Source organism: Pleurodeles waltl, chromosome 11 (genome assembly GCF_031143425.1).
Source record: "Pleurodeles waltl isolate 20211129_DDA chromosome 11, aPleWal1.hap1.20221129, whole genome shotgun sequence".
NCBI lineage: Eukaryota > Metazoa > Chordata > Amphibia > Caudata > Salamandridae > Pleurodeles > Pleurodeles waltl.
The window spans coordinates 313,565,479-313,593,166 of record NC_090450.1 but is presented as its reverse complement, the minus strand read 5'-3'; the positions used below and the strand labels follow the sequence as shown (position 1 = coordinate 313,593,166).

Genomic DNA, 27,688 nt, shown 5'->3' with positions numbered 1-27,688 from the left:
TAGACCAGGTTTTACCCCTTCAAACCGTTCTGGTGTTTCAGCCTACAGCAAATTACATTCTGGGGCATGTAGTTTTGAGGGCATCACTATAAGCCTGAAAAAGATGTTAGCTGAGAAGCATGTTCTTGATAAAGATATTAAGCATATAGTAGTGCCTTCAAATAGTTGTACACCTTATACCCTTAGACCAGAGCAGTTCTTGTAGTATGCCCACTTCACACCGCTGCCTGTTTGCCATGGAGTGCCAGCCGCAAGCCCACGGTCTTTCTCCACTTGCCACAGCCCGTCATTCGTCATCTTCTCAGATTTTTAGATCTCATAACGATACCTCCGTTGCGCTTCTTCAGGTTTGCGCTGTGCACATAGTCGAGTATTTTTATTTCCATCATGAGACGCAATGTTCTGCTTGAACGCGCAAAGCAGTGAAGTACTAAATGTATCAAGGAGTCATTAAAAGGTCAGCAGCGGCAGAACTACTCACACCTGGCACGTGATAACTCCAATTAATTTTGGAGACAAGACTTTTCTTTCGGAGTTTTGTTTGTTGATTAAATCTCCCCCAGCTGGAGATCCTATACTGTGACCAGGAACAACAAGGCGCGTGACCTGGGCGGGGGTTAATTGGCGCCTGGTGAGGGCTGCACTATAAAGTAGAGTTGAAAGGCTCTTCTTCTGTATAGAAGCATTTTTCTGTTAGTGCTGCGTGAGTTGCACCGTCAGCATGGGCCAGAGGGTGTTTCTATGGTTTGTGTGCCTGTGTTTGGTCTATGAGGCATTCAGTGCTAATTCATGGGGCAAGTCTTCCATAGGAGGCTGGTCCCAGCTGGGCCTGGCAGAGAGTCGCCTGGCTGCTCCAGGAGTGTTCTTTAATAGCCCGTGGAGTCTGTCTGGAAGTCGAGCTCTGCCCCCGCTGCAACCGGTGTTGGTACGTTGTGAGGAGGCCAGGATGGTGGTGTCTGTCCAGCGGGACCTGTTCGGTACAGGCAAGCTGGTCCAGGCAGCTGATCTTAAACTGGGACCATCTCTCTGTGGGTACACGACCCTCGGTGCGGATAACACGGTCATTTTCCAGGTCGCGCTTCAGGACTGCGGCAACATTTTACAGGTGAGTCGCCGTGGTCTCGCGCTGGTGGGTTCTTGGATATTGGGGTTTTGTTAATGTGTTTGTGTTCAGTTACACATGTTCAGGCCCGCTTCCGTTTTTTTCAATTTCTGGCAGTTGTATTTTTAAATCTATAATTGGAAAAAGGGGGACTACAAGTCCTATGATGCATAGGAAAGCTAAACTTTGGATGAACTGTTCCCGTATGGATACGGGAAGCTGAACACCCGTGTCTTCTGCAGTCTCATTTGCTGACCACGCCATGTCCACTGGCGCTTAAAAATATACACCCAGAGGGATGTTAACACAGGAGTCGGCTCAAGCTGCGTGACTCACACCTGTGGGGTGTCACCGTAAGTAGGTGGGCTATCTGAAGTGGCGATAGTACAACTAGGTGTTATCTCTCTCGAAGTTTTGAGCAAAAGTAACTACATTTATGTTTGATAAAATCTATGACCAGGTTAGTGTCTTCTTTTAAACTAAATGTGGCGATGAGTTGATGATATAAAGTATTTCTAGATCTCGAAGAAATAAAACTTGTTAACATTGGCGATTCTTAGCCATCCTGTGGCCGTTGCTTCCATTGATGCGATAAGTACAGCGGCACCAGAGAGGCTTTGAGGGCCGACTGAATTTATTGCTGTGTTTCATAGTTCAAACAACGTTTCCTCCTTTGCATTAGGGCCCAAGGCACTGGCTCCTCCACTGGTCCGTTCTTACTCTCTACTCTCACTGCGTCTGTCCTGCACTGCCCGGCTCGGACACGTCGTTGCTCTTACTCCCTCCAGTTTGTGGGAGGGACTCTAGTCGTTGCTCGTATTTACTGCAGTGCTGGCTTTCTGAAACGGAGGGTCGGGAGTACGTCCGTGCTAAAGTGAGGGTGTATTTAAAGACCAGAGTGGCAGTAGTGTTTCTTTAACTGTTCCAAGTCCAGCTCCTCCCTCCCCCCTAGAAGCATCCACCTTTTACAGGTCTAGGGGTTGCATCTTCTAGCTCTCTAAATAGCTAGCGAACCACCTTAGTTTAAGACACTAAACCAGGAGGGCGTGGTTATTTTTTTTTTTTTTTAAGAAAAATCTGTTACAACTCGAGTGAAGCCCAGAGAGGGTGGGATACGCAGTGCTTGAAATGGAAAAATAGAATTGCAGGTACTCAGAGTACCTGCTCGTTTCTGAGGAGTGCCAGTACTCAAATTAAGTCTCGCGTTTATATCGAAGTGCAGGTACACTCCCTCCCAAAGTGCCGGCCCATTTAAAGCCCTCGGATACAGAGTTCAGATCTGGTGCTTCTCTAACATGGATTGTCCTGCTCGGGATGGAGAAAGATGTCTTCACCAGTGCTGTAATTTGAAAGGATATCTGCACTGGTCAGTAGCAGATCACTTCTTGGCATACTTCCGACCCACTGTAGCCAACATGTTCTCTGGAACATGGAGTGCTTGCCTCCTTCCTTACATTAGGAAGGTAGGGCATAAATCGAAACTATATTCTTGAGGCCAAATATAAATCAAATGTTTACTCTGTACTTGTGGTCAAGGTTCTCCTCTGACTTGTGATTCGCATGGCTTCAGTGCACGTGAGAACTGTCACGAAGTGACTTCCAAGAGTAGACTAGACGAATGCAACAAAGTGTCTCCAGGTTTTTTTTTTTTTTTTTTTTTTTTTCACAGAAAAAGGTGCTGTAAATAAAACACACTGGTGCAGGTATCTCAGAACTGACTGAACTAGGACTCCCATAACAGGGAGTTTAATTGCAGAACAAAAGTAGTTGTACATCCCCCGTTTGGATGCAATAGGCGGTCCACAATACCCATACCCACCAATAGAAGCTGAAGAACACAGCCAGCTACTTCGACCCACTATAACCAACATGTTCCCTGCAGCATGTACGTTCATAATGGATCGATGTATTTCAGAAGCATTAAGCACTAACTTGTTTAACTGGTCAACCTTTTACATTGGCAGCGGTTGCTTGCAACCACTAAGACTACAGGTTTTCTAAAACTACAATTTAGTACTTAATACTCTTCTGAACTTCTGTGTTGTGTGTATTTTTTTTTTTTTTTTTTTTTTGCGAAAAACTAATGTCCTTTGAATTCATATGTCTCTGTTGCAATTCTTTGTCCTTAATTTGTAGTTTTAACTCCTTCCGTGTTGCCCACTTTGTCCAGGTGACAGAAGACTCACTAATTTACAGCTCCACTCTGTCATACAACCCCACCTGGTCTGATGGAAGCAGAGTAATCACCAGAACCAACCCAACTTCAACCGTCATTCAGTGCATTTATCCAAGGTAAACTGACATATCTTACATCGAGTCACAGTAGACCGTCAGGTGCCCGTCCTCTTGCTAGCTGTGCAGTCACATCACTCTTTCCACAGGGTACCAAAACAACATTCTTGGACATCTCGACCCTAGTGCTGTGAGACACAGGATCATGACTAGCTTAAAAATTGCATGAACTGCACTTGTTACCATGGCTAATCTGCGTGCCAGAGGCTACAGTTGTCTTACACCTGATGGATAAGAGCTTAATGGTAGCCTGTATCATTGCAGACGAACCATTGCTGTAATGTTCATACGTAGTGCAGGATTGAATTGATATCGTAGCATGCTAACCTGCATTCAGGACGAATCGTATAATCTCCTATATTGGGTGGCTGCCATCAACCCTCCTGCACTAACCCCTCTCATTGCAAAGACAAGCAATGCTTGAACAGATCTCACAATTTAATTAATTGAGACATTATAAACAATTTCCAGTAACTGCTTGTATTTGTTGCTGTTGGCGTCTGTTAGCTTTTTAGCTGAAGTGCTGTCAGAGCCAGCAACATCTTCTACCTGGGCAATGACTTTAACATGTTGCCTTAGATCACATGCAGTGGATCCCTACAGACTCCTAGTGTCCTAGGATCCTATGGAACTACTCTCACGAATGCTGTTCCTAGTACTAGATGTTACTTTGCTTTTTCATTGCCTGAGAATTCTGCAATGAGTGCTTGCAGCAACTTTCTAAGCAGTTATGCGCACACCACTTTTCTCTTCCCACGTTTATCCAGTCCAGTGATCTGACCAAGAGTGACTAAAAGCTTCCTTTTGGTTGATCAGAACTCACTGCAACACACCAATCTCACACCAAAGCAAGTGTGGTGGACTAGCATGCTGCCAGCTTAACTTTGCCAAGCACTTACATGAATAATATCCTAAGCTCAGGTGCTCGTGGTATTGATGTGGTACTTGGACCTATGGGTCATCCCTAAAACTGTTTCTAACCTGTGTTCTAGGAGTGGGAATGTGAGCAGCAACGCAATCCAGCCAACTTGGATCCCTTTCAGCTCCACTCTATCCTCTGAGGGGAGCCTGCTATTCTCCTTGAAACTGATGAATGGTAGGTCCAGGAAATGGCTGCATAAAACCTTATCAGGCCAGCTTGTTGACCTCAATAAATTAATTTTATTTGGTTTGGTTTCTAGATGACTGGAGTGCTGTCAGAACCAGCACCACTTTCCACCTGGGAGACGTCTTTAACATTGAAGCTTCAGTTCAACCTGGAAACCATGCTCCACTCAGGGTTTTCGTGGATAGCTGTGTGGCCACCTTGACTCCAGACAGGAGGTCCACCCCTAGATATGATCTCATTAAATCGAATGGGTAAGAGAAGGGTAGGGAAGAAATGTAGGCTAGTTCTTCAACTTATTTTAGTTTTTTTTTCCTTCCTAGTTTTAAAACACCTGAATTATTTTCCATTAAAGTGTTGTGTTCTGGGTTGATGCAAAGTCTCCTCGCTTATCTGCACTCAAACCACTAACGTACACAAGACTGACATAAAACGAAGGGGACCTGTGGGATGTACTTGGGGAACACTTTTTGGAATGTGTAGTTTTTTTGCTGGAGCAAAGAAACTCGACTTAAATTGGTGTCCTGAATATCAGCCTCTAGAACGTACGGAGCTAAAACTGAGAGAAGCTGCAGAGAATGATGGAGTACCAAAGGGTGGTTCTGGTTTTTAGTGCTCAATTGGCCTGCTCTGTACATGCGTAGACATCTGTAATAACACTCCCAGGTATTATTGGGAGAGGCACAATTACTTGTGAAGTCACTTAAACCACTTTCCCCTTCATTGCCCAAACAACGGTTAACCTAATTTAAAATGTGAATCCCGGTAAGCCAATTTTGTGTTACCAGGGACGTTTACAAATTTTTATTTTCTAGGCTATAAATATTACTATTCAATTGGTAGAGAGATTTAAGTTTTGTGTTTGCTTACACAAAGCTTCTGCCAGTCACGAACCATTTTCCGCTCAGTGAAACAATTAGTTCTAGCTTGAATTGTCTCAAGTTTCCACTTTATTTGTCTTGATGCGCAGGGTAAACGTAATTTGAGGTTCATCCGATTTAATTGTGGTATGAATTTGTGTATCTGGTTTCACTTCTGTCGATATTTCGTTACTAATTGCAGAGGGTGTTCTTTGGGCCTGGCAGGAAATTGTGGGAGAATGTGTAGTTTTTTTATTTTTTTTAAATTTGTTTTAATTTTGATATCCTTGTATCTAGATGCCTGGTTGATGGGAAGCTGTCCGATTCCTCTTCCGCATTCACAACCCCAAGACTTCAACAGGCCAAGCTGCAATTCACAATTGATTCTTTTATTTTCATTGGCGATTCCAGCTCCTCGGTGAGCGTATGGTATTGTTGGCAAGACTGATCTTATCACCCACCTTTCTCCTTAGCCTAATCGAGGTTTCTTCGACTCCCTAGATTTACATCACATGCAACTTGAAAGCTATTCCTAGTATCCGGGATCCAGACAGCCTGAACAAGGCTTGTTCCTACAACAAACAGAACAGTAGGTGAGTCCCTCAAGGTGGATTGGCTTCCTGCATTATGTACGAAGGAGCAGTTTTAGAGTTTTTAGGGTCGAGCGCGCGCAAGCGCTCTAGACCATGTTATAATCTCTGGGTTTCTAACCACGTCCATGTCACGCCCGTCACTTAAATTAGTTCGTGGGCTTGCCTTTAAAACGATTGATTCAATTCGTGACAGGCATGCATTCCTCATGCCTTTTCCGGGGTTTAGCCCTCCTCGAGCGCACTGAAGCTCCATGTTTTCAGCTGGTTTCTGGACTACATCTTTTCGTTTCCTGTGCAGCGCGACCTCGCTGGGCAGAAGTCGTGCGCTTTGCATGTTATGGCGACCATCGGCTCGCATGTGAAACTGTTTTCTTTATTGGTTCAGGTGGCAACAAAAGTCCGATTAGGAGTTAACAACGCTAATCGGTCTAACGCGAGACCAGTTGCATTACAAATGCTTGTTTCTGTGCTGGTAGTGGATACTGTGGTGTAATGAGCTTTGCTTTTCCAGTTGGTTTCCTGTAGAAGGCGCCTTTGAGATCTGCAGCTGCTGTGATTCTTCAGATTGCGCCGCAAGGAGAAAGAGGCACACCCGTTCCAAGCCAGGTGAGTGACACTTTGTTCTAGTGTCAGACGCACCATCTACAACCAAAATCTCACCTAGAGCCTTGACAAGATTGTGCTGCTTTAACCTGACACTGACACCCAGCCCTTTCAATCTGCCCTACTGTATGTATGCATATATATTGCTTGAAATGAAAAAAATAGAAGTACAGGCACTCTATCAGGACACCTGCTTGTTTCTAGGTGCCGGTACTCTCCAATGAAGTGTTAGGTTTTTCTTGAAGTGCAGGTACTCTGCCTCGTAAAATAAAGTGTCGGTACTCAGTACCAGCCCATTTAAAGCTGTGTGAACTACTCCCGGGAGCCCGGGTTTACCTTGTTTCAGGTGTACATCTGAGTTGGCACTGAACTATAATCACCAGTCAGGATAGGATATAGCTCTTCTAGAGGGATATTTGTTTGCAGTTTATCTACCATATGAAGCACTAACACTGGCTTGCCCATAGGGCTCTGGGGTCCTGAAATGTTCTTAAAATGTAAAATAATGCTGGAAGTGACAACATCGAACCTCCTAACCTTGGTGATACTGCAGCAAATGGCTCCACTTCAGCAGTGCACTCTTTAATGGTCGGTAAACTCACTGAACCTTACAAAGGGGGTTTCAGTGACTGGTCAACAGATCTCAAATCCCCACAAATGTTCAGCAACATTCTAGGGTAATCCTTGTTCAATAACATTGATTTAAGGCTGGGCAAAAAGCAAATTTTCTTGACTTAATTCCCCTTTATGGTAAAGCACACTTACGATTTGTCATTTCTTCTGAAATATGAATACAGCTGTCTTTCTTGGAAAGATAGTGGGATCTGCAGACGTCTGAGTTCTTAATACCCAAATAGTGTATGGACTGCATCAAAATTCACTTAAATGGAAAACTAATAATTAAAATGCCTTATAACCTCACCTAATATTGCTGACAAACCTATTACCGGTCAGTTTCACATTTATATAGCAGATGTTGCAATGTTACTCATTGGGACTCTGCCAGGAGCTACAAACTCCATAGTTCATACTCCTAGCGGTAGAGGGAGCTGCAGGAGGTGCATAAATTGGCCTCTTGCACTCCTGCAGCATGGGACACACCTGGGCAAAGCCTGGGCCTATCTGCTGCTGGACGAGGTTGGGATTGGCCCAGTTTCTTGGTCCTAAAGTTAGCCTAGATGTGCCCCTGACTAATACAGAGGCTATGGGGAAGAGGAAAGCCATGGTGGGAGAAGGATGGTGTGACAAGCGGCCTAATGGTACATTTCTGGACTCCATTTTAGCCTGAGCTATAAGGCTTGTTTCCAGAGCTCAGACTAGCTGAGGCAGTTGTCTCTGGACTTTTAGAGCTGCCTCTGATTTTCTCTAGTCTTGCCAGTATGTTTACTTGAGGGCCTCACGGCTGCATTCACCCAAGGCACTACTGTTCCAATCCCTTACTTTGGCCAAGATACAGGTTTTGACTGCTGGTTAGCTTGTCTCCCTGTAGATCCACTACCAGGCTTCTTAGCAATACTGGTCCTTAAGCCAAAAAGGGAGGCTGCTATTCTCCACAGGCTAAGGATAAGAAAGGTAATAGAATGATCTGTGGACTCATCCTTGCTACAGGCTGACCTTTCATGTGCTACTGATTGGGATAGTGTGACCTGATTGAAATGCTGGTTAGGGCATGTTTGGTGTCCTTGGCAGAAAAACTACATTGACTTGAGCTTATGGTGAAGTACCTGCACAACTTGAAACTACCACACCTGAGGCAAGCTCTACTCACAGTGTGGCCTTCCTTCAAACGGTGATGCAGAAAGTCATGCTGCCAGAAGGTATGAACATTTGCCCCACATTCAGAGGGTCACCAACATGGCAAGGAATTTGGGTGTGGTGTGGCAGGCTTCAAACAAGTGTAACTGTGGTCCACTACAACCAGCAGACTAAAGTGACTGATTCAGTCCCAAATTTGATTGAATCCTCCCCAGCATGCAGTTCTTATTTGGGGGTACTTCAACTTTATTTTTCCCCACTAACCTCTTCCTCAAGACACTAGTGAGACTCATGCAGACCTTAAAAACAAGGTTTGTTATTGGTTGACATGGAATACACTCGCTTGCCTGAGTGATCATCTTCTTATAAGAAGGGTGGACTGGGTCTGACCCAGGGTGAGTAGCGTTGAGGGGTGGATTGTGTAGTTATGAACTGTAGGAGTCCTGGACTAGCGGTTTTGAGAATCTGGTTGCCCAGAGTTCAACCCAAAAGGGGAGATGGAATGATTAGATGCCAGTGTTGGGCAAATTTCTGCCTGTAGCCGACTTGGATGGCTTAGATTGATGTTCAATACCTGTCACTAACAACAGTGAGATCCCTCCCCCTTGAGGTAGTTGGAAACCCAGGGGAAAGTGGTGTGTGTGTTTTTTTTTTTTTTTTTTTTTTTTGACCTAATTTTCAAATTTCAACCTTTGGCTGCCTTCCAAGAGGATTTTTGTAATTGAGATAACTGTAGTTTCTCGAGTTCCCCTCTGGGGGGGGGGGGGGGAGGGAGGTAGTCTGCTTCTGTATTACAGCAAGAAGTTTATCCTTACAAATGACCTGTGGACATGCAATGGGAGCACTAAGTCTGACATGAGGGTTGGGGGGGGTGGGGTGGTACATGTGTTCTCACCTGTAATGCTCTAGTTTAATTGATTCTATCCACCTGGATGTTATGCTTTCCATTCGTTAAGAAGTAAAAAATGTGTATGGAACACTTTGGTCTGTTCACATCTTGAAATAAAGGCTTAAGCAATATTGTGATAGCATTTTGAGAGCGCAGCATAACTTCCTTTTGTCATATTTCCCCCCCACCTCTTGATGTGAAAGTTTAAGGCCCTAGGGGCAGTTATTTTTTTTTTTTTTTTTTGTGAATTGTGGGTTTATTTAGACACTAGGGCCCTCAAGTGGAAAATTGCTTATGAGTCTAACCTCCCAAGCACTTCACTGTCACTACTGCAGCTAGACTAAAGCCTTTCTGGATTAGGTGGAACCACCCTTTGTGAAAACACCTTATCAAATTTCATAAAGGCATTCTCCGCATCCGGTCACTTGCTGCTACCTGGAACCATGGAGGCACTGATTCTATCACATCTCACCCTTTTTGTCCATGGGATTAGAAATGGCAGTTTTATTGTTTCTTGAACTGGTTTGAGACGACATGCTTTTACAATTTAATTGTGTTTTTTTTTTTTTTTTTTCAAGCTATTTACAAAGAACTAGCTGTCCTTGGACCTCTGGAAATCTTGCAGCAGGAAAATATCCCCAGCCTTATGGGAGATGTGACTTCATTGCGCAGTACGTCCCTTTTCAGTTCGTTTAAAGGCTAGTGGTGGCACTTCAATTCTTTTGTCTAGAGAAACTTTGCAGCTATTCCACAATAAGATTCAGCTTAAAACAGCTGTATGCATAGAATTCCTGGTGGGCAGATCGTGCATCCTCACACTGCAGAATGCCACTGTTGCATAAAAATTGACAGTGGAGTTTCTGCTAAGTAGCAGAAATACACATGTGTTGCAATGCAGCATGAGTTGCACTGATAAATCGCCACAAATAGCACCATTCTAGGCGCATGGCCATTCATGTTGGTTTTGCTGGTGCTTAAGTAGAACATCTACCCTAGTGGCAGAAAATCTACTCAAAGCAGCCATCTGACATGACTGCCACACTAGAAAAAGGCACGAGGGAACGCTAAATGGCATTCACATTTCTGAAGCCTCATGGTGGAAAGTTCCACATGCAGAATTTGGCCAAGAGTCCCCACATTTTTCAGGCAGAATGACTTTGCCCACCCCTAATGGTGGCTACTACCAGTCATCTCCTGTCAGTGGGGAGGCTGGAGAGAGGATCCTGCTGCCTGCACTATCTGCCTAAATGGTGTACCATGAGGATGAACTTTAGGAGGAATGGCAATAGTTTCTGTGTTTTGTTTTTTATATCTGGTCCTCCTAAGCTTACCTTACTTTCTCTTCCAGGTGCTGATGGTGTGAATACTTGGATGGTCTTGGGGCTCACCTTGATCACTTCTGCTATAGTGGTTTCTTTAATGGTTGTAGGAGCTGTCCTGTATAAAAAATACAGAGCTAGTTCTGCTAAAGTGTGAACTTTTGTTGAATAAAAGGATGGCTATGGATATTTCTTTGTTTGGATTTTGTGTCTGGTCCAATTTACAGCTGTTGTACCGAAGGAGAATGGAAGTTGCTGGTTGTCAAAGGAAGGGGGTTATGGTTTGTAAGCATTAAGTGACATTATCTAGGAACAAACAGTCGCCTCTTTACCATCTGCGTTTTAAGGTAAAGTCTAGAAATGGATACCGGTTGCTGATAACACCTTTGCATTTACTAGCTTTATGGCAAGTATCTGAATGCTGGTTTTTTGTTTTTTTGTGGTGGGGCAGGTGTGATACAGGAGTCACTGCTTCCTAGGTGGACTCTACTACAGAAAGTAGGAGTCCTGGCATTGCCATAGACTTACATCACCTGTTGAACATGTTGGGTTATTTGGGTTCAGGAACTCAGTGTCTTCACTGAACACTTGAAAAACTGCTTCAATTCAAAAATATAGGTGTGGCTGCCAACACTGAGTAGGCCCTCCATGATATTTAGTGCATGGACATGGCCCAAACAGATTTGTTTTGTACTTTATTTGTGGGTTTTGACATGGCAAGTCCTTGTGACTAGACCTTTTTTAAAAATGGTTTAAGTAGCCGCTGCATATGACGCTGGGGAGGAATGCTCCTGACCTCCTACCTTATGGATCAAGTCTTTTATTCCCACTTTTGGATTGGGGGGGGGGGGGGGGGGAGGGAGCTATATGCCTACACCATTACAGGCCAGCAGCAACAGTAGTACTCGGGATAAATTTAACACAGCTTTAATGCCACACCCCAGAGGCCGGCAGCATAACTAATCCGAGCACTATATTTGAAATAACAAAACACAGAATAAAACTTGTCTCCTGGTTTTGCCCATGTGTTCACCTCTTAACAGCCCCATGTGAATTACAGATTGTCACAGCTCCTCCCCAACTAAGCTGTTAAGTGTGTAGCTTTGGGCATGAGGTACTAGTCCCATGGTGTACCCCAGCAGTTTATGTAGCCACAAGAGGTGTGGTTTGGGGTACTCAAGCTGTACCTCATTGTGACAGTATAGTCTGAGGGGCAGCGTTGAGGGTGAACGCCATCTGACGACCTCTAAGTGATTGTTAAGGTAAATGGGTTAGATAGGTTACACTCTGCTTATGTCAGCAGTCTAGATATGTAGGGAATGGTTAGGCAACTTCGTCTAACATGCTACTCCAGTATTGCTCCAACTTGGGGCAATGGCATAATAAGTGCAACAGTGTGCCTGTTTCTGCGCTCTCGCCAGAAGGCCTCTGGTTTGGGAGGTTGCCATGCATGGATTCACAGTGGGTAGAATACCAATACGAGGCAATTTTGTAGGCAGTTCCTGTGCCTGACCCACCATAGGATATAGGGTGAGCTCTATATTGTATGTCTCCCCGTTCCTTTTCTGTCAGTTCTCTCCATATCTCTGCCTCCCACCTTCATTGTCCCTTCCTTTTGGGTACCTGTGCTATGGCAGTTGGATATGTGGTGTGTGTGTTTTTTTTTTTTTTTAATTTTTTTATTTTAACCAGATCAATCACTTAAAAGGATGTTAAGTAACCATTTCTCAAATGCTAGGTCTCGCTACTAGGGGTCTGCTGAAGCAACAAGTGTATAACCTGTAAATGTAATTCTACCTGCCTCTGTAAGCACATGATTTTCTTGCAGGTGGTCAAAGAATGATGCCAGCTAAATTAAATAAGCTCTCTACTCTCTTGCATCCTCTGGCATGCCATCTGTGAAAGGGCTCTACATTCAAGCCAGGGGCAAAGTCTAGGTTGGCGCAGATTGGTGTCATGGGAAGGATGCAAGTGCATTTTTAACAGTGACTGAGTCTCAGACCTGAACTGTTGTGCTAGTGAGTGGGGAAGACTATAGACCCATGTCACCATTTTGCATGGTAACCACTGTTCCTCCCAAATATGGGACCCCCCTGCAACCACCTGATCCATAAGCACCAGTGCTTCCCAGAGTATGGGTGACTCCATTCTATTAATAGCAATTGGGTAGCTTGATACTCCAACAGGCATGGGACTGCCAGTCCCCCCTTTCTTCTTGGAGTTGCAGGGTTTCCTTGGTATGCACAAGGGTTTCCAGTCCCATATAAACTTTAGGATTGCAGTGTGGTTAGCACGTTTAGTCAGTGGTAGGGTTGTCATTTTAATTGCTGCCCCTCTGCTGAATCATGACAGCTTATGTTTGCCCAAGGTTTCCATTTCTGCTAAGATTGCTTAAGAAAGGGCAGCATAGCTTCTACTGGCAGTTTCTGTAGACCTGTTGGTAGGTCCCTACGTAGGTAGGGGACATGAGGGGAAGACTATATAGGGAAACCATGAGCTCTGCTTCATGGACAGGTGGCACAGGTTCATGATTTGGGATATATATTTTTTTTTTTTGCATATTCACTAAGTCTTGAAACATTCCCAAACTGCTGCAGGGAGGGCCAGCAGTGAGACCATTGGCTCAGACAGGCTTAGTATTATCATCTGCATAGCGACGAATAAGATGGTGGTAGCCCCCCAAACTTCATAGCAGTTAGTGGGGTTTGTACATATTCTTTGGGCCAGGGGTTCCATATAGAGGGCAACTAGAAATGGGGTAGAGGGGGCATCCAGTCTCAGTTAGTGGGTTAGTGGATCTATCCAATTTTTTTTTTGGGGGGGGGGCATCTATAGAAAACAGCAGCATCCCTCTACCGATCTGTTTTATCAATGAGATGCAGGAGTCGTTTTGTGTTGTCACTGCATTCCTAGATGCGGGTAAAGCCTGCCTGATCCACAAGTCTGAGCATGAAAGGATTGACGTAATGTGCCAAGATGCCAGTGAACAGTTTAGCATCTCTAGTAAGAAGCAAGATGGGACAGTAGGAGCCACAATCCTCTGGGTCTCTGCCCTGTTTCAGGATTGTAGTAATGGTACCATGCTTGAAGCAATCAGGAGGGGAGTTGGTCTCTGAGAACAAACTGAACAGTCTTTTGAGTATTGGTGCTAGCTCTGAGCTGAACACTTTATAGAAGAGTGGGGTGTAGCTGTCTGGTCTGACTCCCCAGCCTTCATCTGGGAAATGACAGACCACTTCGTCTACCTGGATTGGCTTGTCGAGGGAGGTTGTCAACTGGCGTGAGCGAAGCAAGGGCACCCTTATCGAAGTATGGGGAGGGTGTCTGCATAGATTCAGCTGTATGTTTGGTAGAATTTGCAGAAAGCAGCTGCAAATTGGGGATCTGTATGTACCTCTCCAGAAGGAGCATACAATTTTAATAGTATTGCCATGGACACACTCCTAGTTTATGGGCTAGGAGCTTTCTGCAGCGATTGGTCCCATGTAGTATTTGTCTTAGTCTTACAATGGTGTGTTCAGCTCCATCCCAATTTAAATGCCTCTGTTTAAGTGGGTTGGACTGGAGTGAGGTGGATTGAAATGGGGTGAGGTGGAGCATTGGGACAGATTGAGTGGGGTGGATTATATTGAATAGGACGGGTGGGATTAGAGTAATAGGGTTGGGTGGATTAGACTGGGGTGGATTAGATTAGATTGGACTGGGGGGGGATTAGATTGGACTGGGGGGGGGGGTTAGATTGGACTGGGGGGGAGGTTAGATTGGACTGGGGGGGGAGGTTAGATTGGACTGGGGGGGGATTGGATTGGACTGGATTGGAGTGGATTGGAGTGGATTGGACTAGTGGATTGGAGTGGATTGGACTAGAGTAGATTGGAGTGGACTAGACTAGAGTAGATTGGAGTGGACTAGAGTAGATTGGAGTGGACTAGACTAGAGTAGATTGGAGTGGACTAGACTAGAGTAGATTGGAGTGGACTAGACTAGAGTAGATTGGAGTGGACTAGACTAGAGTAGATTGGAGTGGACTAGACTAGAGTAGATTGGAGTGGACTAGACTAGAGTAGATTGGAGTGGACTAGAGTGGGGTAGAGTAGATTGGAGTGGACTAGAGTGGGGTAGAGTAGATTGGAGTGGACTAGAGTGGGGTAGAGTGGATTGGAGTGGGGTAGAGTGGATTGGAGTGGGGTAGAGTGGATTGGAGTGGGGTAGAGTGGATTGGAGTGGGGTAGAGTGGATTGGAGTGGGGTAGAGTGGATTGGAGTGGGGTAGAGTGGATTGGAGTGGGGTAGAGTGGATTGGAGTGGGGTAGAGTGGATTGGAGTGGGGTAGAGTGGATTGGAGTGGGGTAGAGTGGATTGGAGTGGGGTAGAGTGGATTGGAGTGGGGTAGAGTGGAGTGGGGTGGAGTGGATTGGAGTGGAGTGGATTGGAGTGGATTGGAGTGGGGTGGAGTGGGGTGGAGTGGATTGGAGTGGATTGGAGTGGATTGGAGTGGAGTAGATTGGACTGGATTGGACTGGGGTAGATTGGACTGGATTGGACTGGGGTAGATTGGACTGGACTGGGGTAGATTGGATTAGATTGGATTGGACTGGGGTAGATTGGATTAGATTGGATTGGACTGGGGTAGATTGGATTAGATTGGATTGGACTGGGGTAGATTGGATTAGATTGGATTGGACTGGGGTAGATTGGATTAGATTGGATTGGACTGGGGTAGATTGGATTAGATTGGATTGGACTGGGGTAGATTGGATTAGATTGGATTGGACTGGGGTAGATTGGATTAGATTGGATTGGACTGGGGTAGATTGGATTAGATTGGATTGGACTGGGGTAGATTGGATTAGATTGGATTGGACTGGGGTAGATTGGATTGGATTGGATTGGACTGGGGTAGATTGGATTGGAGTGGGGTAGTGTGGGGTGGATTGGAGTAGGGTGGATTGGAGTGGGGTAGATTGGAGTAGGGTGGATTGGAGTGGGGTAGATTGGAGTAGGGTGGATTGGAGTGGGGTGGGGTAGGGTGGATTGGAGTGGAGTGGAGTGGAGTGGGGTGGATTGGAGTGGGTGGGGTGGGGTAGGGTGGAATGGTGTGGATTGGATTGGGTGGGGTGGGGTGGATTAGATTAGATTGGATTGGGGTGGATTGGATTGGGGTGGGGTGGGGTGGAGTGGGGTGGGGTGGAGTGGGGTGGAGTGGGGTGGGGTGGATTGGGGTGGATTGGGGTGGGGTGGAGTGGGGTGGATTGGGGTGGGGTGGATTGGGGTGGATTGGGGTGGGGTGGATTGGGGTGGATTGGGGTGGGGTGGAGTGGGGTGGATTAGATTGGATTGGGGTGGGGTGGATTAGATTGGATTGGGGTGGGGTGGAGTGGGGTGGGGTGGATTAGATTGGATTGGGGTGGGGTGGATTAGGGTGGGGTGTATTGGATTGATTTGGATTGGGGTGGACTGGGGTGTATTGGACTGGATTGGACTGGGGTGGATTGGACTGGATTGGACTGGGGTGGATTGGATTGGACTGGGGTGGATTGGACTGGGGTGGATTGGACTGGGGTGGATTGGACTGGGGTGGATTGGACTGGGGTGGATTGGACTGGGGTGGATTGGACTGGGGTGGATTGGACTGGGGTGGATTGGACTGGGGTGGATTGGACTGGGGTGGATTGGACTGGATTGGACTGGGGTGGATTGGACTAGATTGGACTGGGGTAGATTGGATTAGATTGGACTGGGGTAGATTGGATTAGATTGGACTGGGGTAGATTAGATTAGATTGGACTGGGGTAGATTAGATTAGATTGGACTGGGGTGGATTGGACTGGGGTGGATTGGACTGGGGTAGATTGGACTGGGGTGGACTGGGGTAGATTGGATTAGATTGGACTGGGGTAGATTAGATTAGATTGGACTGGGGTAGATTAGATTAGATTGGACTGGGGTAGATTAGATTAGATTGGACTGGGGTAGATTAGATTAGATTGGACTGGGGTAGATTAGATTAGATTGGACTGGGGTAGATTAGATTAGATTAGATTGGACTGGGGTAGATTAGATTAGATTAGATTGGACTGGGGTAGATTAGATTAGATTGGACTGGGGTAGATTAGATTAGATTGGACTGGGGTAGATTAGATTAGATTGGACTGGGGTGGATTAGATTAGATTGGACTGGGGTGGATTAGATTAGATTGGAGTGGGGTGGATTAGATTGGATTGGAGTGGGGTGGATTAGATTGGATTGGAGTGGGGTGGATTAGTTTGGATTGGAGTGGGGTGGATTAGTTTGGATTGGAGTGGGGTGGATTAGTTTGGATTGGAGTGGGGTGGATTAGTTTGGATTGGAGTGGGGTGGATTAGTTTGGATTGGAGTGGGGTGGATTAGTTTGGATTGGAGTGGGGTGGATTAGTTTGGATTGGAGTGGGGTGGATTAGTTTGGATTGGAGTGGGGTGGATTAGTTTGGAGTGGGGTGGGGTAGGGTGGATTGGAGTGGGGTGGGGTAGGGTGGATTGGAGTGGGGTGGATTGGATTGGATTGGGTGGGGTGGATTGGATTAGATTGGGGTAGATTGGGGTGGATTAGATTAGATTGGGGTAGATTGGGGTGGATTAGATTAGATTGGGGTAGATTGGGGTGGATTAGATTAGATTGGGGTAGATTGGGGTGGATTAGATTAGATTGGGGTAGATTGGGGTGGATTAGATTAGATTGGGGTAGATTGGGGTGGATTAGATTAGATTGGGGTGGATTGGGGTGGATTAGATTAGATTGGGGTGGATTAGATTGGGGTGGATTAGATTAGATTGGGGTGGATTAGATTGGATTGGGGAGGGGTGGGGTGGGTGGATTAGATTGGGGTGGAGTGGATTAGGGTGGAGTGGATTGGATTGGACTGGGGTGGACTGGGGTGGATTGGACTGGGGTAGATTGGATTGGACTGGGTTGGATTGAACTGGATTGGACTGGGGTGGGGTGGAGTGGGGTGGACTGGGGTGGGGTGGACTGGGGTGGGGTGGACTGGGGTGGGGTGGACTGGGGTGGGGTGGATTGGGGCGGATTGGGGCGGATTGGGGCAGATTGGGGCAGATTGGGGTAGATTGGGGTAGATTAGATTGGGGTGGGTGGATTATATTGGGGTGGATTATATTGGGGTGGGGTGGATTATATTGGGTGGGGTGGATTAGATTGGGGTGGGGTGGATTGGGGTGGGGTGGATTAGATTGGGGTGGGGTGGATTAGGGTGGGGTGGATTGGATTGGATTGGATTAGGGTGGGGTGGATTGGATTGGATTGGATTAGGGTGGGGTGGATTGGATTGGATTGGATTGATTTGGATTGGGGTGGACTGGGGTGGATTGGACTGGACTGGGGTGGGGTGGGGTGGATTGGACTGGGGTGGATTGGACTGGGGTGGATTGGACTGGGGTGGATTGGACTGGGGTAGATTGGACTGGGGTAGATTGGACTGGGGTAGATTAGATTAAATTGGACTGGGGTAGATTGGACTGGGGTAGATTAGATTAGATTGGACTGGGGTAGATTAGATTAGATTGGACTGGGGTAGATTAGATTAGATTGGACTGGGGTAGATTAGATTAGATTGGACTGGGGTAGATTAGATTAGATTGGACTGGGGTAGATTAGATTAGATTGGACTGGGGTAGATTGGACTGGGGTAGATTGGACTGGGGTAGATTAGATTAGATTGGACTGGGGTAGATTAGATTAGATTGGACTGGGGTAGATTAGATTAGATTGGACTGGGGTAGATTAGATTAGATTGGACTGGGGTAGATTAGATTAGATTGGACTGGGGTAGATTAGATTGGATTGGAGTGGGGTGGATTAGTTTGGATTGGAGTGGGGTGGATTAGTTTGGATTGGAGTGGGGTGGATTAGTTTGGATTGGATTGGAGTGGGGTGGATTAGTTTGGATTGGAGTGGGGTGGGGTAGGGTGGATTGGAGTAGGGTGGATTGGAGTGGGGTGGATTGGATTGGGTGGGGTGGGGTAGGGTAGGGTGGAGTGGTGTGGATTGGATTGGGTGGGGTGGGGTGGGGTGGATTAGATTGGAGTGGGGTGGATTGGATTAGATTGGGGTAGATTGGGGTGGATTGGATTAGATTGGGGTAGATTGGGGTGGATTAGATTGGGGTGGATTAGATTAGATTGGGGTAGATTGGGGTGGATTAGATTAGACTGGGGTAGATTGGGGTGGATTAGATTAGATTGGGGTGGGGTGGATTAGATTGGGGTGGATTAGATTAAATTGGGGTGGATTAGATTGGATTGGGGAGGGGTGGAGTGGGGTGGGTGGATTAGATTGGGGTGGAGTGGATTAGGGTGGGGTGGATTGGATTGGATTGGACTGGGGTGGACTGGGGTGGATTGGACTGGGGTAGATTGGATTGGACTGGGTTGGATTGAACTGGACTGGACTGGGGTGGACTGGGGTGGGGTGGACTGGGGTGGATTGGGGTGGGTGGATTGGGGTGGGGTGGATTGGGGTGGGGTGGATTGGGGTGGAGTGGGGCAGATTAGATTGGATTGGGGTAGATTGGGGTAGATTGGGGTGGATTAGATTGGACTGGGGTGGGTGGATTATATTGGGGTGGATTAGATTGGGGTGGGTGGATTAGATTGGGGTGGGGTGGATTGGGGTGGGGTGGATTAGATTGGGGTGGGGTGGATTGGATTGGACTGGGGTGGACTAGATTGGATTGGACTGGGGTGGGGTGGATTGGAGTGGGGTGGGGTGGATTGGGGTGGGGTGGATTGGGGTGGGGTGGATTGGGGTGGATTGGAGTGGGGTGGATTGGAGTGGGGTGGATTGGAGTGGGGTGGATTGGAGTGGGGTGGATTGGAGTGGGGTGGATTGGATTGGATTGGGGTGGATTGGATTGGGGTGGATTGGATTGGATTGGGGTGGATTGGATTGGATTGGGGTGGATTGGATTGGATTGGATTGGATTGATTTGGATTGGGGTGGACTGGGGTGGATTGGATTGATTTGGATTGGGGTGGACTGGGGTGGATTGGACTGGATTGGACTGGGGTGGGGTGGATTGGACTGGGGTGGATTGGACTGGGGTGGATTGGACTGGGGTAGATTGGACTGGGGTAGATTGGACTGGGGTAGATTAGATTAAATTGGACTGGGGTAGATTGGACTGGGGTAGATTAGATTAGATTGGACTGGGGTAGATTAGATTAGATTGGACTGGGGTAGATTAGATTAGATTGGACTGGGGTAGATTAGATTAGATTGGACTGGGGTAGATTAGATTAGATTGGACTGGGGTAGATTAGATTAGATTGGACTGGGGTAGATTGGACTGGGGTAGATTAGATTAGATTGGACTGGGGTAGATTAGATTAGATTGGACTGGGGTAGATTAGATTAGATTGGACTGGGGTAGATTAGATTAGATTGGACTGGGGTAGATTAGATTAGATTGGACTGGGGTAGATTAGATTAGATTGGACTGGGGTAGATTAGATTAGATTGGACTGGGGTAGATTAGATTAGATTGGACTGGGGTAGATTAGATTAGATTGGACTGGGGTAGATTAGTTTGGATTGGAGTGGGGTGGATTAGTTTGGATTGGAGTGGGGTGGATTAGTTTGGATTGGAGTGGGGTGGATTAGTTTGGATTGGATTGGAGTGGGGTGGATTAGTTTGGATTGGAGTGGGGTGGGGTAGGGTGGATTGGAGTAGGGTGGATTGGAGTGGGGTGGATTGGATTGGGTGGGGTGGGGTAGGGTAGGGTGGAGTGGTGTGGATTGGATTGGGTGGGGTGGGGTGGGGTGGATTAGATTGGAGTGGGGTGGATTGGATTAGATTGGGGTAGATTGGGGTGGATTGGATTAGATTGGGGTAGATTGGGGTGGATTAGATTGGGGTGGATTAGATTAGATTGGGGTAGATTGGGGTGGATTAGATTAGACTGGGGTAGATTGGGGTGGATTAGATTAGATTGGGGTGGGGTGGATTAGATTGGGGTGGATTAGATTAAATTGGGGTGGATTAGATTGGATTGGGGAGGGGTGGAGTGGGGTGGGTGGATTAGATTGGGGTGGAGTGGATTAGGGTGGGGTGGATTGGATTGGATTGGACTGGGGTGGACTGGGGTGGATTGGACTGGGGTAGATTGGATTGGACTGGGTTGGATTGAACTGGACTGGACTGGGGTGGACTGGGGTGGGGTGGACTGGGGTGGATTGGGGTGGGTGGATTGGGGTGGGGTGGATTGGGGTGGGGTGGATTGGGGTGGAGTGGGGCAGATTAGATTGGATTGGGGTAGATTGGGGTAGATTAGATTGGACTGGGGTGGGTGGATTATATTGGGGTGGATTAGATTGGGGTGGGTGGATTAGATTGGGGTGGGGTGGATTGGGGTGGGGTGGATTAGATTGGGGTGGGGTGGATTGGATTGGACTGGGGTGGACTAGATTGGATTGGAGTGGGGTGGGGTGGATTGGGGTGGGGTGGATTGGGGTGGGGTGGATTGGAGTGGGGTGGATTGGAGTGGGGTGGATTGGAGTGGGGTGGATTGGATTGGATTGGGGTGGATTGGATTGGATTGGGGTGGATTGGATTGGATTGGGGTGGATTGGATTGGATTGGGGTGGATTGGATTGGATTGGGGTGGATTGGATTGGATTGGGGTGGGGTGGGGTGGATTGGGGTGGGGTGGGGTGGATTGGATTGTAGTGGGGTGGATTAGATTAGTTTGGATTGGATTGTAGTGGGGTGGATTAGATTAGATTAGTATGGATTGGAGTGGGGTGGATTAGATTAGATTAGTATGGATTGGAGTGGGGTGGATCAGATTAGATTAGTTTGGATTGGAGTGGGGTGGATTAGATTAGATTAGTTTGGATTGGATTGTAGTGGGGTGGATTAGATTAGATTAGTATGGATTGGAGTGGGCTAGATTAGATTAGATTAGTTTGGATTGGAGTGGGGTGGATCAGATTAGATTAGTTTGGATTGGAGTGGGGTGGATTAGATTAGTTTGGATTGGAGTGGGGTGGATTAGATTAGTTTGGATTGGATTGTAGTGGGGTGGATTGTAGTGGGGTGGATTGGAGTGGGGTGGAGTGGGGTGGAGTGGGGTGGAGTGGGGTGGGGTGGAGTAGATTGGAGTAGATTGGAGTGGGATGGAGTGGGATGGAGTGGGATGGAGTGGGATGGAGTAGATTGGAGTAGATTGGAGTGGGATGGATTAGATTGGAGTAGATTGGAGTGGGATGGATTAGATTAGATTGGAGTGGGATGGATTAGATTAGATTGGAGTGGGATGGATTAGATTAGATTGGAGTGGGATGGATTAGATTAGAATAGATTGGAGTGGGATGGATTAGATTAGATTAGATTAGATTAGATTGGAGTGGGATGGATTAGATTAGATTAGATTGGATTAGATTAGATTGGAGTGGGATGGATTAGATGTGGAATGGATTAGATTAGATTAGATTAGAGTGGAATGGATTAGATTAGATTAGATTAGAGTGGAATGGATTAGATTAGATTAGATTAGAGTGGAATGGATTAGATTAGATTAGAGTGGAATGGATTAGATTAGAGTGGGATGGATTAGATTAGATTAGATTGGATTAGATTAGAGTGGGATGGATTAGATTAGATTGGATTAGATTAGATTAGAGTGGGATGGATTAGATTAGATTGGATTGGAGTGGGATGGATTAGATTAGATTAGATTGGATTGGAGTGGGATGGATTAGATTAGTTTGGAGTGGGGTGGATTAAATTAGATTAGATTAGTTTGGATTGGAGTGGATTAGATTAGTTTGGATTTGATTGGAGTGGATTGGATTGGAGTGGAGTGGATTAGATTGGATTGGAGTGGATTAGATTAGATTAGTTTGGATTGGAGTGGATTAGATTAGATTAGTTTGGATTGGAGTGGATTGGAGTGGATTAGATTAGATTAGATTGGATTGGAGTGGGATGGATTAGATTAGTTTGGAGTGGGGTGGATTGGAGTGGATTGGAGTGGAGTGGATTGGAGTGGATTGGAGTGGATTGGAGTGGATTGGAGTGGATTGGAGTGGATTGGATTAGATTGGAGTGGGATGGATTAGATTAGAGTGGAATGGATTAGATTAGATTAGAGTGGAATGGATTAGATTAGATTAGATTAGAGTGGAATGGATTAGATTAGATTAGATTAGAGTGGGATGGATTAGATTAGATTAGAGTGGGATGGATTAGATTAGATTAGAGTGGGATGGATTAGATTAGATTAGAGTGGGATGGATTAGATTGGAGTGGGATGGATTAGATTGGAGTGGGATGGATTAGATTGGAGTGGGATGGATTAGATTAGATTAGAGTGGAATGGATTAGATTAGATTAGATTAGAGTGGAATGGATTAGATTAGATTAGATTAGAGTGGAATGGATTAGATTAGATTAGATTAGAGTGGGATGGATTAGATTAGATTAGATTAGAGTGGGATGGATTAGATTAGATTAGATTAGAGTGGGATGGATTAGATTAGATTAGAGTGGGATGGATTAGATTAGATTAGAGTGGGATGGATTAGATTAGATTAGAGTGGGATGGATTAGATTAGAGTGGGATGGATTAGATTGGAGTGGGATGGATTAGATTGGAGTGGGATGGATTAGATTAGATTGGATTAGATTAGATTGGAGTGGGATGGATTAGATTAGATTGGATTAGATTAGATTGGAGTGGGATGGATTAGATTGGATTGGATTAGATTAGATTGGAGTGGGATGGATTAGATTAGATTGGATTAGATTAGATTGGAGTGGGATGGATTAGATTAGATTAGATTAGATTGGAGTGGGGTGGATTAGATTAGATTAGTTTGGATTGGAGTGGATTAGATTAGATTAGTTTGGATTGGAGTGGGATGGATTAGATTAGATTAGATTGGAGTGGATTAGATTAGATTAGTTTGGATTGGAGTGGATTGGAGTGGATTAGATTAGATTCGTTTGGATTGGAGTGGATTAGATTAGATTAGAGTGGAATGGATTAGATTAGATTAGATTGGATTGGAGTGGGATGGATTAGATTAGATTAGTTTGGATTGGAGTGGATTGGAGTGGATTAGATTAGATTAGTTTGGATTGGAGTGGATTAGATTAGTTTGGATTGGAGTGGATTGGATTGGATTGGAGTGGAGTGGAGTGGAGTGGAGTGGAGTGGATTGGAGTGGATTGGAGTGGATTGGAGTGGAGTGGATTGGAGTGGAGTGGAGTGGATTGGAGTGGAGTGGATTGGAGTGGAGTGGATTGGATTGGATTAGATTAGATTAGATTAGATTAGATTAGATTAGATTAGATTAGATTAGATTAGTTTGGATTGGATTAGATTAGATTAGATTAGTTTGGATTGGAGTGGATTAGATTAGTTTGGATTGGATTGGAGTGGATTAGATTAGTTTGGATTGGATTGGATTAGATTAGATTAGATTGGAGTGGATTGGAGTGGATTGGAGTGGATTGGAGTGGATTAGATTAGATTAGATTAGATTAGTTTGGATTGGAGTGGATTAGATTAGATTAGATTAGTTTGGATTGGAGTGGAGTGGATTAGAATAGATTAGTTTGGAGTGGGATGGATTGGATTGGAGTGGGGTGGATTGGATTGGAGTGGGGTGGATTGGAGTGGATTGGAGTGGGGTGGATTGGAGTGGGGTGGATTGGAGTGGGGTGGATTGGATTGGAGTGGGGTGGATTGGATTGGGGTGGATTGGATTGGGGTGGATTGGATTGGAGTGGGGTGGATTGGATTGGAGTGGGGTGGATTGGATTGGAGTGGGGTGGATTGGATTGGAGTGGGGTGGATTAGATTAGATTAGATTGGATTGGAGTGGGATGGATTAGATTAGATTAGTTTGGATTGGAGTGGATTGGAGTGGATTAGATTAGATTAGTTTGGATTGGAGTGGATTAGATTAGATTAGCTTGGATTGGAGTGGATTGGATTAGATTGGATTGGAGTGGATTGGAGTGGATTGGAGTGGAGTGGAGTGGATTGGAGTGGAGTGGATTGGATTGGAGTGGATTGGATTAGATTAGATTAGATTAGTTTGGAGTGGAGTGGATTGGATTAGATTAGATTAGTTTGGATTGGAGTGGATTAGATTAGATTAGATTAGTTTGGATTGGAGTGGATTAGATTAGATTAGTTTGGATTGGAGTGGATTAGATTAGTTTGGATTGGATTGGATTAGATTAGATTAGATTAGTTTGGATTGGAGTGGATTGGAGTGGATTGGAGTGGATTGGAGTGGATTGGAGTGGATTGGAGTGGATTAGATTAGATTAGTTTGGATTGGAGTGGATTAGATTAGATTAGATTAGTTTGGATTGGAGTGGAGTGGATTAGAATAGATTAGTTTGGAGTGGGATGGATTGGATTGGAGTGGGGTGGATTGGATTGGAGTGGGGTGGATTGGAGTGGGGTGGATTGGAGTGGGGTGGATTGGATTGGATTGGATTGGAGTGGGGTGGATTGGAGTGGATTGGAGTGGGGTGGATTGGATTGGATTGGAGTGGGGTGGATTGGAGTGGGGTGGATTGGATTGGAGTGGGGTGGATTGGATTGGGGTGGATTGGATTGGAGTGGGGTGGATTGGATTGGAGTGGGGTGGATTGGATTGGAGTGGGGTGGATTGGATTGGATTGGAGTGGGGTGGATTGGATTGGAGTGGGGTGGATTGGATTGGGGTGGATTGGATTGGGGTGGATTGGATTGGGGTGGATTGGATTGGGGTGGATTGGGTTGGGGTGGGGTGGGTTGGGGTGGGGTGGATTGGGGTGGGGTGGGGTGGATTGGATTGGATTGGGGTGGATTGGATTGGATTGGAGTGGGGTGGATTGGATTGGAGTGGGGTGGATTGGATTGGAGTGGGTTGGATTGGAGTGGGGTGGATTGGGGTGGATTGGATTGGAGTGGGGTGGGTTGGATTGGATTGGAGTGGGGTGGATTGGATTGGGGTGGATTGGAGTGGGGTGGATTGGAGTGGGGTGGATTGGAGTGGGGTGGATTGGAGTGGGGTGGATTGGATTGGGGTGGATTGGATTGGGTTGGATTGGATTGGGTTGGATTGGGGTGGGGTGGATTGGAGTGGGGTGGATTGGAGTGGGGTGGGGTGGATTGGAGTGGGGTGGATTGGAGTGGGGTGGATTGGATTAGATTGGAGTGGGGTGGAGTGGGGTGGATTGGATTGGAGTGGGGTGGGGTGGATTGGATTGGGGTGGGGTGGATTGGATTAGATTGGAGTGGGGTGGAGTGGGGTGGATTGGATTGGAGTGGGGTGGGGTGGATTGGATTGGGGTGGGGTGGATTGGATTAGATTGGAGTGGGGTGGATTGGATTGGGGTGGGGTGGATTAGATTGGATTGGGGTGGGGTGGATTAGATTGGATTGGAGTGGGGTGGGGTGGATTAGATTGGATTGGAGTGGGGTGGGGTGGATTAGATTGGATTGGAGTGGGGTGGGGTGGATTAGATTGGATTGGAGTGGGGTGGGGTGGATTAGATTGGATTGGAGTGGGGTGGGGTGGATTAGATTGGATTGGAGTGGGGTGGGGTGGATTAGATTGGATTGGAGTGGGGTGGGGTGGATTAGATTGGATTGGAGTGGGGTGGGGTGGATTAGATTGGAGTGGGGTGGGGTGGATTAGATTGGAGTGGGATGGGGTGGATTAGATTGGAGTGGGATGGATTGGATTGGATTGGAGTGGGGTGGATTGGATTGGATTGGAGTGGGGTGGATTGGAGTGGGGTGGATTGGATTGGAGTGGGGTGGATTGGAGTGGGGTGGATTGGATTGGAGTGGGGTGGATTGGATTGGAGTGGGGTGGATTGGATTGGGGTGGATTGGGTTGGAGTGGGGTGGATTGGGTTGGGGTGGATTGGGTTGGGGTGGGGTGGGTTGGGGTGGGGTGGATTGGGGTGGGGTGGATTGGGGTGGGGTGGGGTGGATTGGAGTGGATTGGATTGGATTGGGGTGGATTGGATTGGATTGGGGTGGATTGGATTGGATTGGATTGGGGTGGATTGGATTGGAGTGGGGTGGATTGGATTGGAGTGGGTTGGATTGGAGTGGGGTGGAGTGGGGTGGAGTGGGGTGGATTGGATTGGGGTGGATTGGATTGGGGTGGATTGGATTGGGTTGGATTGGGGTGGGGTGGGGTGGATTGGAGTGGGGTGGATTGGAGTGGGGTGGATTGGAGTGGGGTGGGGTGGATTGGAGTGGGGTGGATTGGAGTGGGGTGGATTGGATTAGATTGGAGTGGGGTGGAGTGGGGTGGATTGGATTGGAGTGGGGGTGGGGTGGATTGGATTGGGGTGGATTAGATTGGATTGGAGTGGGGTGGGGTGGATTGGATTGGATTGGATTGGGGTGGATTGGATTGGAGTGGGGTGGATTGGATTGGAGTGGGTTGGATTGGAGTGGGGTGGATTGGGGTGGATTGGATTGGAGTGGGGTGGGTTGGAGTGGGGTGGATTGGAGTGGGGTGGATTGGATTGGGGTGGATTGGATTGGGTTGGATTGGGGTGGGGTGGGGTGGATTGGAGTGGGGTGGATTGGAGTGGGGTGGGGTGGATTGGAGTGGGGTGGATTGGATTAGATTGGAGTGGGGGTGGAGTGGGGTGGATTGGATTGGAGTGGGGTGGGGTGGATTGGATTGGGGTGGGGTGGATTAGATTGGATTGGAGTGGGGTGGGGGTGGATTAGATTGGATTGGAGTGGGGTGGGGTGGATTAGATTGGATTGGAGTGGGGTGGGGTGGATTAGATTGGATTGGAGTGGGGTGGGGTGGATTAGATTGGATTGGAGTGGGGTGGGGTGGATTAGATTGGATTGGAGTGGGGTGGGGTGGATTAGATTGGATTGGAGTGGGGTGGGGTGGATTAGATTGGATTGGAGTGGGGTGGGGTGGATTAGATTGGATTGGAGTGGGGTGGGGTGGATTAGATTGGATTGGAGTGGGGTGGGGTGGATTAGATTGGAGTGGGGTGGGGTGGATTAGATTGGAGTGGGATGGGGTGGATTAGATTGGAGTGGGGTGGATTAGATTGGAGTGGGGTGGGGTGGATTAGATTGGATTGGAGTGGGGTGGGGTGGATTAGATTGGATTGGAGTGGGG

General features: G+C 46.8%; 1 protein-coding gene across 1 annotated transcript; it reads left to right on the top strand.

Annotated features, from left to right (window-relative positions):
* Positions 1 to 686: 686 nt before the first annotated feature.
* LOC138265658 (zona pellucida sperm-binding protein 3-like) lies at positions 687 to 10,705 on the top strand. The gene is made up of 9 exons (XM_069213566.1): positions 687 to 1,105; positions 3,273 to 3,394; positions 4,387 to 4,490; positions 4,576 to 4,753; positions 5,657 to 5,777; positions 5,861 to 5,952; positions 6,464 to 6,558; positions 9,778 to 9,870; positions 10,548 to 10,705. Exons 1-9 carry the CDS (start codon positions 722 to 724, stop codon positions 10,673 to 10,675), a joined length of 1,317 nt encoding a protein of 438 aa, XP_069069667.1. The 5' UTR covers positions 687 to 721; the 3' UTR covers positions 10,676 to 10,705.
* Positions 10,706 to 27,688: the final 16,983 nt, after the last annotated feature.